Here is a 13,658-nt window from a genome sequence, read left to right as displayed (position 1 = left end):
GGGGCCATTTCAGAAGGGTTTGTAAAGCAGCTGTTGGGTTCAAACCAAGTAGTGTCTTAGCATAAACGGCCATGGGACCTTTATTTTCTGTGGTTGTTTCATGGGTCAGGAAACTGAAGACGAGAGAAGACGTTGGCGCCAATGAAGTTGGCCAATAATGCGCTGGGCACCAAGCCCAGGCTCGATCCCCAGTTCCTGGAGCCCTGGAGTGGCTTTATTTCCCATAGTGATGGAAGAAGCGGGGATGGGGAGATGGGGAGACCTCCCTTTACACCTTCTCTTTTCCCACAGCTGAGCTTCAGGAGCGCGGCTCTCATCCTGAAGTCTGCCCGGGCACCCCTCGCTCAGAGCCCGCTGTCGGGGAGGCTGGCAGTGGACAAGGGGCTGATGCTTGAGCTCATCCTACTCATATCCGAAGTCTTGGAGGCCTCGGACTGGGAGAAACCCAGGAATTCGGGCTTCCTGCAAGAAGAGGGGACCAAGATCATCTCGGATCTCTTGTTGGTACATCAGACTTTTCTCTCCACGGGTAACAGCCATCCCCTCGTGTAGCTGCTTCTAGAAACCAAAAAGTAGAATTGGCTCTTCAAGTACTGTGTTGATTGTTCTGGGTGGTCGTGGGGCCCTTGGAAATTTTTGGTTTGAATTCCAAGTACTGGGACGCCTGGGGGGCTCAGAGGTTGAGCGTCTGCCTTCGGCCCAGGGCGTGACCCCGGGGTCCCAAGATCGAGTGCCTGCCTCGGGCTCCCTGCATGGAGCCTGCTTCTCCCTGTGCCTGTGTCTCTGCCTCTCTCTCTGTGTCTCTCATGAATAAATAAATAAATAAATAAATAAATAAATAAATAAATAAAATCTTTTAAAAAATCAGTATTTCATGGGAATATTGTAATATTCCCATGAAAAGCTGCTTCTGCTCCCTCCGTCCACATTTTGGTAGCTTTCTTTCTGGGATGTCTGCGGTGCCACCAGCCTCAGAGACAGCATTTCTGAGCACACGTTCTTCTCGAGGAGCAAACTGAAGTAATGCAAAGGATTCCTAATGTGCATTCATGCAAAAAGCAACCCTCTGTTATTCAACTACAAAAAAAATCCACTGACGTTTGTCTCTGCTGTAGTAACTGCGGGGTTTACCAGATTTCCCCCCCGTAGGAAATGGCCCCAGGTTGTAAGGAGTTCATAGACAGGCTTCTTTTTCTCCTCCCCTACCCATTTATCCTCCTTCCTGCCCAGACCTACTGGTTTAGCTTACATTTGGGAAATCCGAAAATAAACACGCTCCCACTTGAATCTCGTAAGAGGAACTGCGATTAGTGGTCACGCATTTGTGCACTGTACACCTAACCCTCCCCTCGCTGAGCCCTGTGGCCCTGTGCTGAGGTCAACTGCCAGGTCCACGCAGTGTTCAGGCTGCTTCTGGGCAAGCTATGAAACCCCCAGAGGAATAACGAAAGTATAACACTTGTTGCAAAATGCATAAAATCACGGGAGGACGCGTCAGAAGCAAAGAAAACCGTTTGTGTGTTAGTATTGTCCTTCGGTGCTTAGGTCTTCATGTCACAGCGCTTGCTCAGGCCACCGAATCTCAAGCACCCTGAGATGGGCCACCTATTCGCCGTCCCTCACCTGCTTCTGGCCCGAGACACCTGACCCACGGGCACGGCAGGCGCTGACCCTGGGCTTTGTTTCAGGACGGCCTCTCTGCAAGCATGGAGCACCAGCTCCATGTCAGCGCTGGGCAGATGGAGTTCCGCACGCGTCTTCACCACGACCTGCAGAGCTCCGTGCAGAGCCTGGGCTCTGTCCAGGTGCACCTGCCTGCAGACCTGGCTGCGCAGAGTCCTGTGGGGGCCGTGCAGGGCCCGTGCTACATTAGCCAGCTCATGCTCTTCAAGAAGAACCTGTATCCGTGGGGACGAGGTCCTGGGCAGGTACGAAATGGCAGGTGACCAGTCCCTTCCCACAACTACCTCCAACCTGCGGTAAGGAAGCTTTGGTGACGAGGAGAGGGTGCAGGTGGCACGTGTTGCTCAGGGCCAAGAGAGGGCCCACGTGGAATGTGCCCTTGGCTCTATTTTTCTTGGAAGAAACTTTTAGCAGAACTAGGTCTCCCGGGATCCAGCTGTCTGGGTCCCCTCAGTAGTGCCTGTGAGGCCGTTTTAACCTGGTATACTCGTTTCTGTGACCAAATAAAGACTTTAGCCCCGTGAAACTTAAGAAGGGGCTACCTCGGACCACCCAGAGCGTACCTCTCTTCTTCCATGCTCACTCACGAGCACGCCCGGCTGGACCAGCAAGGGTGGCCGCTGGGTCCCCAGGAGGCTGTCAGAGGAGGGCAGCAGGGTCAGAGCGGGTGTCAGACCGGGGACGTTGGGGACGTGGTGCCTCCGCACCCAGGACCCACGTGAAGGACCCCAGCCTGGCGCAAGTGCCCAATAATGCCTGATGAATGAATCCACCACTTACTGGCGGATGCCTTCTTTGGGTGAAAAATGCTCATCTTACAAAACATTGACGTTTTATTATTGCTTTAGGGAAATAGAAATGCTTAATCAGCATATGAAAGCCATTCACATTAACAAGCAGTAAGGAAATAGAAATTAAAATGATTTTTTATTTATTTATTCATGAGAGACACAGAGAGAGGCAGAGACCCAGGCAGAGGGAGAAGCAGGCTCCACGCAGGGAGCCTGAGGTGGGACTCGATCCCAGGACCCCGGGGTCACGCCCTGGGCCGAAGGCGGCGCTAAACCCCCGAGCCCTCCCAGGATCCCAAAATGATTTTTTTTAAGGTGCAGCAGTGCAACGCTCCAAAAGGGACTCCCCTCCGAGGAGCTGCGGCGAGCAGGTGTCCGTGGTGCGTGCTCCCCGAGCAGAGCTCACACCAAGCTTCAGATGCCGGACCTGCTGCTGTGCTTGCAGGAATCCAGAGGAAGCGAGGGAAGAGTCATTCAAAGCACCATGTTTTTTTTTTTTTTTATTCAAAACATTATTAGTGATAACCCCGGTAGAGTCGTTCCTAAACGTTCAATGGGGAGCTACAGCTCACCGATGATTTAAGTGAATTCCGATCATCCCTGTGTAGCCAAATAAAGTGACGTCAGCCGGGGAACTTTGGCGACTTTGGAAGATGTTGCACAAGACCCCAGGAGCCTGGGTGTGCGCCCCGTACATGGCTGGCGCACGGACACGGCCTCCGATGTGGCTCCCCCAGCGGGGCCGGCGGGGCCTCCGAGCGCCGCCAATCCAGGCCAGCCGCTCCACTCTGTCTGTACGTCCTTCTGCACCTTCCTGGCCGCCCGCAATCTGCCTTCCTGCTGCTCCTCAAGGAAGGAGCAGAAGCGCCGCGGTGCGTGGGTGGCTCAGCTCGGAAAGCGTCTGACCCTTGATTTTGGCTCAGGTCCTGATTTCGGGATCGTGGGACTGAGCTTCGCACGGCGCCCCGCACGCGGCGGGGAGTCTGCCTGGGAGTCTCTCCCCCTCTGCCTCTCTCTCCCGTCGGGGCAAAAAACTGCTTTAAGGGCTTTGGAAATGATCAGTGTCGTGAGGGTCCTCGCCCGAGCGAAGCAGCGGCGCCGCAGCCCTGCCGTCCTGGCCGGTTCCCGGCGGGTGCACAGCGCGACCCCGGACGTCGGGGCTCTTGTCTCCGCAGATTGGCCAGGTGGTCTCCGCATCCCTGTTCGGCTGCTCCAGCAGGAGGCCCTGTCGGCGGCTGGCGGCTGAGGGCACCCGTGGCCGTGGAGTTCGGGGAGGAAGGCGGCCTGGTGAGGGCCCTGCAAGCCCCCGGGGTCGCGCCGGCCGCGCTGACCCACTTCCCCTGCCTCTACTTCTGCAGAGGCCGATTTTGCTGACTGAGCTTTCCATTTGGTGACAGGACAACGGAAGAACCAGGACAGCGTTTGTGCTGCTTCGGGACAGAGTGAACGTTCATGAGTTCACGGGCGCTGCGACCCCCCGGGAGTCCCTGCACATAAGGATCGAGTTTTTTAGGCCCCCGTCAGGAGCTTTCCCGGTCATGGTGCTGGTGAGGTGCGTTGCCCGGGGCGGGGGGGGACCCGCCACCCCGGAGCCAGGCCACAGCAAGAGCGTCTCCGAGAGCAGGGAGGGAACCCACTCTGCACGCAGTCAAGACGCTGTCGTCCAATGGCCCTACGTGACGTGGTCACTGGCTCACAGAGGGAGCCGCACACTGTCTCCTCTGAGGTGCGGCTCCTGCCCGCTAAGCTTAGAAGAAGATATACCTGAGCGTCTGTTATCGCACAGGCGGCCCCATGCGGAATCCGGTTCTCTCTCCAGTGTAGACCTGGGTCAGAATTCTACTTTTTATTTATTTTTTTTAATGGAAAAAAAATGTGTTCAAACCGATGTATCTGAGGAGGAGGTTTGCTAATGAATCCCCTTCCCCACGACGCTGAGTTTGCGAGGCTCAGGTAGGCCCAGTTCGCGAGCGGATCGCGAGGGGATGCTGAGCAGCGCCAGCGGGGAGGGTGTCCTGCCATCCCGCAGTCACAGGGCCGGGTCCCCGCGCCTCCGACAAAGCTTCCCTCCAGCGCCCCCCCTGCCCGGGCGGGGCCCCTCCGCCAGCTGTGCCTCCCGCCCGCAGGGCGCCGTCCACACCGCCTGCTGCCTGGGCTCGGTGTGTGTTGTGGCTCCGCCCTCATCCTGCCACGTGAGCGGGGCGCTACCTGGGGCAGGCCGCTTCTCTCCGCTTGCATTTTCACTTAATTCTTTAAGTCACGCAGACACAGGTAGACGGACTGCAGCCAGGTTCCCAGCGGCCCTGTGGGGCTCGCCGTCCGCCGTCTGCCGTCCCGGAGGCCACGGCCACTGTCCCCAGCAGGGGAGGCTGCCTGGCCGCCACCTTCCTGAGCCCGCGGAGCCGCCGTGTTCCTCCCACGTCTGTGTTTTGTTCAGAGGTTTTTATTCTGCGGCGCCACGAGGGGTGGTGCCCAGTGGTGCCGTGAAGTGAGCGCAGCTGCATCCCCACCTGTGTCCTCGTTGTCAAAGGGATCTTTGCACAAAAGCGTCTGGTGGAGGTCTTTGAGGGGAGAAAGCAAAACACGACTGGACACTGGGGCTTTGTCTTCCCTTCCAGGTTCTCCGAGAAACCCACTCCTTCTGCTTTTCTTGTGAAAAAGGTCTATGTCTGGGATGAGCAGCCCGTGCACCTGCATATACCTGCTGGGCCTCTGAGAGGTCAGTGGGCGAGGTCTCCTCGTTTTAATTTTTACTTTAAAAATCTTTAAAGAGATTTTTTCATTTTTTCGAGAGAGAGCGAGTGAGCGTGCGCATGAGCTAGGAGGGAAGGGGGTGGAGAGAGTCTAAGCAGACTCCCTGCTGAGCGCAGAGCCCGACATGGGGCTCTATCCCATGACCGGGGGATCAAGACCTGAGCTGCAACCAGGAGCTGGGCGCCCAGCGCACTGAGCCGTCCAGGGACCCCGTCCTGTCAGTCTGAGTTGCTCTCGTGGTGACAAGGGCTGTTCTAAGGTTCGTGTGGATAGCAGCGCCTTGCTTCAGTCGTGGCGGAGGCATTGAGTGGCAGGTGCACACCTGGGTGTGGCCCGAGCCGGTCACCTCCCCCCGCCACCTTCCAGGTGCTGCTACTGCCTCTCCTGTGGGGCCTCCCTGCCTCACCCTTCTCCATCAGGGTGGGGAGGGACCTGGGTGCACCCAGAAGAGAGGTGCATGGATCCGACACGCTGCTGGCCGCGGGAGGGTGGGTGGGGGAGCTTGTCTGCACCGGTTTGCTGCACAGTTTAAATAATCTGGGAGAGGAAGTGGCCACATGACTCTTACCCCGCCCCACTGCCCCCACCCCTAGCACCCCCATGCCCTGCTCCCTGCCCCACGGCCCCGCTGCCCCCGGCCCCCTGCCTCCCATGCCCTGCCCCAGTGCCCCCTGCGCCGCTGCCCACTCCTCCAGTGGCTTTTGGAACACATTACACCTTGCAACCTTCAGGTTGTATTTATTTCATTTTATTTTCTCCTTTTAGACCTCAGCTTGGGCTATTTATCCTTATTGGATGCTGACTATGACAGAAGCCCTCGGAACAGATACTCAGCCCAGGCCGTGAACTACACTGTGCGCTTCCACTGGCTGCAGTGCGTCGCCTGGGAAGCCGGAGAGTGGAGGCCGGCGAGCTCCTCCCCACAGCCAGGAGCGTCTCCAGGAAAAGTGAACTGCAGGTACAGACGTGCTGCTGCGGACAAACCCGAGGTTTTTAGAAGCCGACCACGTTTTCCTCGGCGTGGGGCCAGGTCCCTGGAGCCTCCCTGGCCGTGGGTCCCTGGGAACCTGGTTTGTGTGCCCCTGCCCGTCTGCAAGCCCGGTGCCCTCGGTGCAGGAACCTCCAGGAGAGCCGGGTCTGGCTGTCTGGTGCTCTTGGGTGCCCCCTGCAAGGGGACGGCTGCGGCTCGCGTCCCCGAGTCTGTCGAAGCGCACTGCTGGGTGGACGGTGGCGCCTGCCGTGGCTGCCCTCCAGCCGTGCGGCCTCTGCCGTCTCCACTGCTCGTCTGTGGAGAGCCCAGCTCACGTGTGATTGCCGGGGCAAACTCCATGTGTGCACGGTGCCCGTGGGCCATGTCAGCCTCGGGCGAGTTGGGTGCATGGGTCGCACGGCTGGAGCAGACGCTGTTCATCATCCAGCGGCCGAGCTGACCGTCCCGTCAGGGGCGCTGCTGTGACCCCTCCCCCAGACGCGGGTACAGTGACCGGGCACGTTTAGGAATGGAAATAGTCACTTCCTTCTTACAAAGAATTGGGAGTTGCGGCGCCCGATAGGTCCAGGTCCTACCCCATATCGGCACGTCTTGCTGCTGCTCTTCTGTTGCGTTTTTTAATTTATCCTGTGTCCTGGCTAGTGACACATCAACCCTATTGGTCGTGGCTCAGAAGTTCAGTTTGATATCAATCATTAGTGCACTGACATATTTATCCCCTATTATGTCTTGCCGTCCGCGGGCACCGGTCTGTGGGCTGGAGGCCCGGGAGCGACCAGCGCATGGGGCCTGCTCCCAGGATAATGAGAGACAAGTAGGTTTTACTAAAACCTAAAGAATCGGCCTCTCGGCAGTTGTCACGGAAGGAGTGGCGGGACGGGGGCCTGTAGCCTGGGACTGGCGCTAGGGTGCTAGTGAGAGTCTGGTGGGCGGCCACGCATCTGCCCCCAGCGGGGCCGGGCTGGAGCCTGCAGGGTGTGGACACTGAGGCATCTGCATGAAGTTGCGATTACCAGCCCCCGGCACCCCTTCTGGCCCTCCTTCCACCCGCGTACATGACGCTGTAGACGCCACTCTCGGCCCGTGCTTGGTGCCCCAGCCCGCGTCTCCCTCCTAGCCATGACCGCCTGGTGCCCGTGTCCATCTCAAGAAGAAGCCCGAACGCCACTTTCTCAGTGAGTGACATTTCCGAGCTGCAGAGGTGAGCTCCGTTTTCTGGAGAACAGTAGGTTTTATTTGCGCCGCTGCCCCCGTGGGAGCCCGCGTGTCCTCCTGAGATGCCCGAAGCCCATGTCGCTGTCGCTGGTTTGCATCCTGGCCGGCCCACATGAGTAGATAATCTTCCGTGAATATCATATGGCGTCTGTCCTTCCATCCACGGGCAGGAGACGCAGAAACGTGAGAATGTCCGCATCCTTTTTAGCCTGTGGGTCCACACTGACGGGGCCGTTCTTGTCGCCAGGGACACGGTGGTGCGCCCAGCCTGGTTTACGCACGTCCGTAGCTCCCTCTTTCTCTTCCAAACAGAAGGGAGCTGTCTTTATTATTTTTAAAGTTTATTTATTTTTAAAAAAAATTTTAAAGACTTTATTTATTTGAAAGAGAGAGAGAGAGAGCGAGTGAGCACGAGCTGAGCGGGGAGCCCGACATGGGGCTCGGTCCCAGGACCCTGGGATCGTGACCTGAGCTGACGGCAGACGCTTCACTGACTGAGCCCCCCAGACGCCTGTTTATTTACCGGAGTAATCGCTACACCCCATGCAGGACTCGAACTCACAACCCCAAGATCAGCAGACACACGCTCTTCCAACTGAGGAGCCGGGCGCCCCAAATGTGGCCCGTTTTAGATAATAGATTGCAACTCAAGCTCATTTCTGGGGCTATGGTTTTACACAGAACAAGCATATTTGGATTCTGAAGCATGAGTAAGTAGAGGGTGAGCTTGTGGGGGCAGGAGCCCTTGCTCGTCCCCCACATGGACCACGGATGGGCTTGGCTCAGGGCAGCACTGAGCGCTGTTTGCTGAGTGAATACGGATGGCAGAGGCTGCGTTTCCTGATGAGCGTTGGGTCAGACTCCTCCCCCTTATGTTGACGTAATGGGGATCCCGCTGGACCATATTATTTAACCAGTCACCAAAGAGTTGTAACTCTGTAGACCAGTGAGTGGATCCCTGATACCACAGGTGTGGGGGCCGCGAGGTCACCAGGCATCTGGTGATGGGACTCGGGACAGCTGTTCAATGGTGTTTTGGGATATGACATGGGGGGCAAGGAGAGGGGCAGCCCCGGAGACCCCCATGTAAAGGGCAACATCCCAAGTCAGGCAGGGGCAGCACAGCATCGGCCCAGCACCAGCCCTCTCCCGCCCTGCGAAGCCCCGTCAGAGGCCCGTGAGACTCTGGGTTAGTGTCCTGCACCAGGGACGCGAAGCGGACCCCGCTCCGTGGGTCTGGAGGGGTCGGTGACCCCCTGGCCAGCTGTGGTCCTGGGAGCAGGAGGCGAGGGCCTGTGTGTGGGGGGCATCAGCCCGACCGTGGAAGGTGGGAGGGACGGGGCAGGTGGGCAGGGTCTGGCGGGAGGGAGGGGGTGTTCATCACACCCGATGTCCAAGCGCTTTATGGACGTCATACCCGAGTCTTCGTGTGGGCGGCGGGACCCGTGCTCTGACCGTGTGTCATCAAGAAAGTGCCCAAGCACACGGGGATGCAGAGGCCACGCCATGCCCTGCTCCCTCCCCTTCTTGGCCTCCTCCCCAGGCCAGAATCCACTGTCTTCTCCGGTTACAAAACGGACAACAATCTACAAACACTTTGGTGAAGACTCGGGGCCTCTGGGCGCGTGTGTGTGGGTGTGCGAGTGCGAGCCGGTGTAGGGGCAGTTGCTTAGTCTTTGCCTGAATGTTTATTTTCATGATTCGCTACTTATTCCTCTCCTTTCATTCACAGACACCCGGAGAACCTGCTCCCCGGTGTTTTGATCGTAGTTTTTACAATTCTTTATGCGCTTCTGGTTACTAAAAGCAGACGGGCAGATTGCCATGAGAGAAAGAAAGCCGGTTACGTTTTTCTGCACGAAGATGCTCCACCCGGCCACCAGCTGTACGCGGTTGTCGTGGACACAGGCTTCCGCTCTCCCACCCGCTGTAGCGCCAAGGTGAGCCGGTCGCCCCAGGAGCCGCATGGTGCAAGGCTGCGGATGGCGCAAGGGATGGCCCCAGACGTGCCCAGGGTGGACTGGCCCGACCGGCTGCTCCGGCGTCCCCCTCCTCTCCCACCGTCCCACTCTCCCTCGCTCATGCCTGTGTGAGCCCTCCGCACCCGCGGGGCCGCCCCGAACACCTGTCCCTCTCCATCTTCTCCGTGGAGAACAGCCCGGACATCCAGCCCTCACGCCCTGCCCCGTGTGAGGCAGGTGGACGGTGCACGGGGCGCATCCGAGCTGAGCATGACGGGGGAGGTCCCATGGGAGGGGCAGGGACCATTCACAAAAAGCCCTATTAAACCTCCACCTCACGTGCCCCAAAGCAGCTCCACGAGACTGGAGACTGACAGATTGAAACAAGATCTAGAAACTTCTCAAGGGAAGCTGTACTTTGCCATGGGGGAGGATTTTAAAAACTGGAAATAAGTAAGCGGCTTTCCTGGAGGCAAGATTGATGAGCTGCAGGCCTCAGAATCGTGTCTCTGGGCCACAGAAGCTGCCCCAGTGGGCAATGGGCAGCCCCGGGGCTGGGATGCGAGGCTGCAGGGCCCGCGGCCACCCTGGTCCCAGCCACGGCCCCCGTGAGCCCGGGAGGGCGACGCGCCTGCGCCCGCCCTCTCCCTCTGAGACCTGCATGTGCCCCCGTGAACCCGAGCAGCCGTCTCTGGCTTTTCTAGATCAAATGTGTTGGAATCTGGCTGACGCGGGCAGGCGCTGCTTCCGGGGTCTGTCCCGGGAGAGCGCGGGGCAGTGGCCAGGGGCAGGGCTGCGCTGTGGTCCTTGGCCTTCCCGGAAGGTTCCGGAACAGCGTAGTATGTGGTGTCCAGGACCTCAAAGTCCTACCCTTGTGTCTCTGCTCTGAGGTTTACATCGTCTTATGTGGGGAGCACGGGCTTTCAGGACCCCGGGAGCTCTACTGTCCGGAGCAGCCCCTGTTTGAAAGGAATTCCAGGCACACCTTTGTCCTGAGGTGAGCGAGGCCCGTGAGGACAGGGTGGCCAAGGCAGGAGTCCGGGGGGAGCGCCAGCGCGCACGTGGGTTTACGCGGTCGTTCCCGTGTGCTGACGCGAAGGGGAGCCCCCTGTGCACGGCAAGGGGGGGACCCAGCTCCTCACAGCCCTGACCCCGCTCTCCTGCCTTGGGGAGAGCGGACACGTGGCCATGCCGAGCCCGAGCAGCTGGACGGGTGGGGCCGCTGACCCAAGATCGAGCCCCGCTGGGCCCCGAGGCGTGGAGGAGCCACCCTCGGCGCGCTTGCTCCTGGAGAGCTTGTATCCCAGGTGCATCGGGCGTCAGGGTCCTGTCCCCCCGAGGGGTCTCCTGCAGGCTCATCCACGCTGGGGGCAGGTGCACGAAGGCCCTGGAGCGATGGGGCTCAGGGGGGCCGGCAGGTACAGGAGCTGCATGTGCTCCCGCCCGGCGCAGCCAAGCACCTGCCTTGAGGGGCCCGGGGGCCTGTGGGGTTCCCTGCCCATCCCCCAGGCTCTGGAGGGGCCCCAAAGGTCCCTTGCGAGGCGCACGTGGGCTGACATGCCTGAGGACCCCCGAGGGTGGGAATCGCCAAGCTCCAGGCCCCACCGCCCACACCCTGGCCTGACCTGGTGCCGCTGTGTCCTCAGCGTCCCCGCTCTGCTGGGCCCGCTGCGGAGGATCTGCCTCTGGCACGACAGCCGTGGGCCCACCCCGGCCTGGTACGTGAGCCACGTCATGGTGAAGGAGCTGGCGGCCGGGCCCGGGCACAGCTGGCTCTTCCCCGCCGAGTGCTGGCTGTCGGCAAGCGGGCGGGACGGCCACACGGCGTGGGAGCTGCGCAGCCTGCGCCGGGGCCTCGGCTTCTGGAAGGTAAGTGGGGGGGCCGCCGGCGCGACACGGGGCTGGGCCGCGTCCCCCTGCGGCAACGCTCTGACCCGCGCTGCGGTTAGTGTGACGCGCCCAGCAAGCAGCCCGCCGCCGAGGGACCGCCCTTGCCGCAGTCGCTGAGTGCGGTGCCGACCTTGCCCCGTGAGGACATTCACCGAACTCACGGCCATGCGTGGCCTGCGGCGCCTAGGGGGCTGCCTGTTAGGACGGGTGCCCTGTGTGTCCCGGGCCCCGGATGACCAGCAAGCAGCAAGGGTGGGACCAGGGTCAGAAGCGCGAGGGGCCGCAGCAACGCCACGTATGGAACTCGCTCTGCCCGTGGCCCCATCTGCCCCGTGTGGCCAGCGTGCTCCCGGCCGTGGGGAGCGTGCTGGGAACGGGGGGGCCTGTGGGCACACGGAGTGTGGACCCTCGGGGGTGGCACAGGAGCCAGCGACAGCTCATCCCGGGGCTCGGAGGTGCCAGCCCACAGCAGGGCCCGGGCGCAAGGCGGGGGGGCCTGGGGGCCCGAGCACCCAGCACGGCCCAGTGTCCCGCTGGTGGACTAGCAGCATCACCCCGGGATGGCTGCTTGCCCCCCGGGGTTCCCGCTGTCAGGGCAACCCCCCGCGTCAGCGGACGTCCCTCTCGCGGTCTGTTGCAGCTCTTGTACTGCAAGTTCACGGAGTATCTGGAGGATTTCCACGTGTGGGTCTCCGTGTACAGCCGGCCCTCCCCCAGCGGCTTCCCGCCCACAGCGCGCCTCACCGTGGCCTTTGCCCTGCTGTGCGCCTACGCGTGTCTCACTGCCCTGGTCACGGCGGCAGGACAGGAGCAGGTGGGGGTCGCCGCGTTTTCTGGAAGTGGCTTCCGACTCCCAGACTCATGGTGTGACTCCTGCTCAGCCCAGGGATCCGCGGGCTCACAGTCCTAGGAGGAGGGCCTAAGCGGGGTGGGGGGTCGGGGGGAGGCTGTGCCTCGAGCGCCCAGGGGGGATGCAAGGCCGCTGGCCTGGGTGCAGGCAGGTGCTCTCTGGGCGGCGGGCCTTCTCCCCGACCACCGCAGCGCACAGCACGCCCTCCTGGGCCCCCGAGGGGCGCAGCAGCCTGGGCTTCCCAGAACGTGCTGCTGGGCTGTTTATAAGGCTGGCAGTTAATTCAGATTTTACAAATCCTCCGGCCAGAAGCAGCAGGGAGGAGTTCCGAGGGCCACACTTGCCCAGGGGATGCCCACCTGTGGTTGGCAATGTGGCCTGACTGCGCCGCATGTGACGCAGACGCTGCTCAGAATCTGCATGGGCGGCTGGTGGCGGGCGGGGGCGGGGAGGGGGGGCTAGGGGCTCTGCTCTCCTGCAGAAGCGCAGCACGACTCTTGGGGGGTGGGAAATACTCACACTTGCCTCTTATGCCGACCTCACGGCCATTCCCGGGCCCCCCCTTTGCTGGGACCCTGGTGAGGGATCCTCAGATAGGCGTCCGGCGGCACATCCAGCAGAGAGCTCGGGGCGCTCACCTTAAAGCCCCTGCGATGACACCGACACACTCTGGTGACCTGAGCGCCTCCCTACAGCTGGTGTGGGCCCTCAGTGCCCCCGATGCTGCGGCCGCCGGGTCCCTGTGGACGGGCCTCCTGGGCACCCTGCTGGCTTCTCCCGGGGCACAGCTCTTGTCGCTGCTCTTCAGGCTCAGCCAGGTACGGCAGCCAGTGCACGCGCCCTGCTCCCCGGTCCTCCTGCATCGTGGGGCACCCGCCCTGACTGCCACCTCCCTTGTGCAGGACCCCGGTGGACCTTCCCGCGTGAATGCCTGCCGGTCCCGCTCCCCACTCGTGGGGGCAGCTCCGGGTGAGTGGGTGTGGAGAGCAGCCGGGAAATCACCGCAACGGCAAGGGGAGAGGCTGCGACCCCGCCAAGCCCCGGCCGGGAAGCCACGGGGAAGGGCTCACGGGCCGCGCGTCCTGTGTCTCGGGGAAGCCCAGCCCGGCCTGGCGGGGATGCGGGGAGGCTGTGTCCTGAAGGAGACTCTCCCAGAGAACCCGGAGTCCCCGGGTGAACACTGCCATCGGACCCCTTTATCATCAGGCCCCAACCCCCGTGGAGGAACGGCAGAGGCAGGGAAGACGAGCGAGGTAAGCACAGGCAGCTGCCTGGTCCTGTCGCCGTCCTGACGGGTCTCTCTGGACACGGTGGGCCAGGCCCGGGCGGGGATGGAGCTCGCGAGCCGGGGTCAGGGCCCAGCAGGCCGGACCCAGGGGAGCCCCGTGGAGGCCGCAGCAGGGGGCCATGGGCCAGAGTCGGGAGGGCCACGCACCCACCGGCAGAGGCACTTTGGGGGCCTGGCACTTTGAGGGCCGCGGGGCTCAGCCCGGGTCACGTGCCAACGAGCAGGTCCGGCTGGG

The 13,658-nt window shown here is 61.4% G+C and overlaps 1 protein-coding gene across 1 annotated transcript in view; it reads left to right on the top strand.

Moving 5' to 3' along the window:
* The window catches only part of PKD1L1 (polycystin 1 like 1, transient receptor potential channel interacting), a 92,873-nt gene that overhangs the window by 51,895 nt on the left and 27,320 nt on the right, over positions 1 to 13,658 (top strand). Inside the window, 15 exon segments of the mRNA XM_041751083.1 lie at positions 292 to 504; positions 1,689 to 1,928; positions 3,650 to 3,708; positions 3,710 to 3,761; positions 3,872 to 4,026; positions 5,093 to 5,193; positions 5,994 to 6,186; positions 7,337 to 7,420; positions 9,167 to 9,374; positions 10,286 to 10,392; positions 11,042 to 11,264; positions 11,926 to 12,099; positions 12,831 to 12,953; positions 13,038 to 13,104; positions 13,342 to 13,388. Of these exon segments, the coding sequence (XP_041607017.1) occupies positions 292 to 504; positions 1,689 to 1,928; positions 3,650 to 3,708; positions 3,710 to 3,761; positions 3,872 to 4,026; positions 5,093 to 5,193; positions 5,994 to 6,186; positions 7,337 to 7,420; positions 9,167 to 9,374; positions 10,286 to 10,392; positions 11,042 to 11,264; positions 11,926 to 12,099; positions 12,831 to 12,953; positions 13,038 to 13,104; positions 13,342 to 13,388 (2,046 nt within the window).

Source organism: Vulpes lagopus, chromosome 4 (genome assembly GCF_018345385.1).
Source record: "Vulpes lagopus strain Blue_001 chromosome 4, ASM1834538v1, whole genome shotgun sequence".
Taxonomy (NCBI): Eukaryota; Metazoa; Chordata; class Mammalia; order Carnivora; family Canidae; genus Vulpes; species Vulpes lagopus.
Note: the sequence above shows the minus strand (reverse complement) of the source record. Positions and strands in the feature narration are given on the sequence as shown.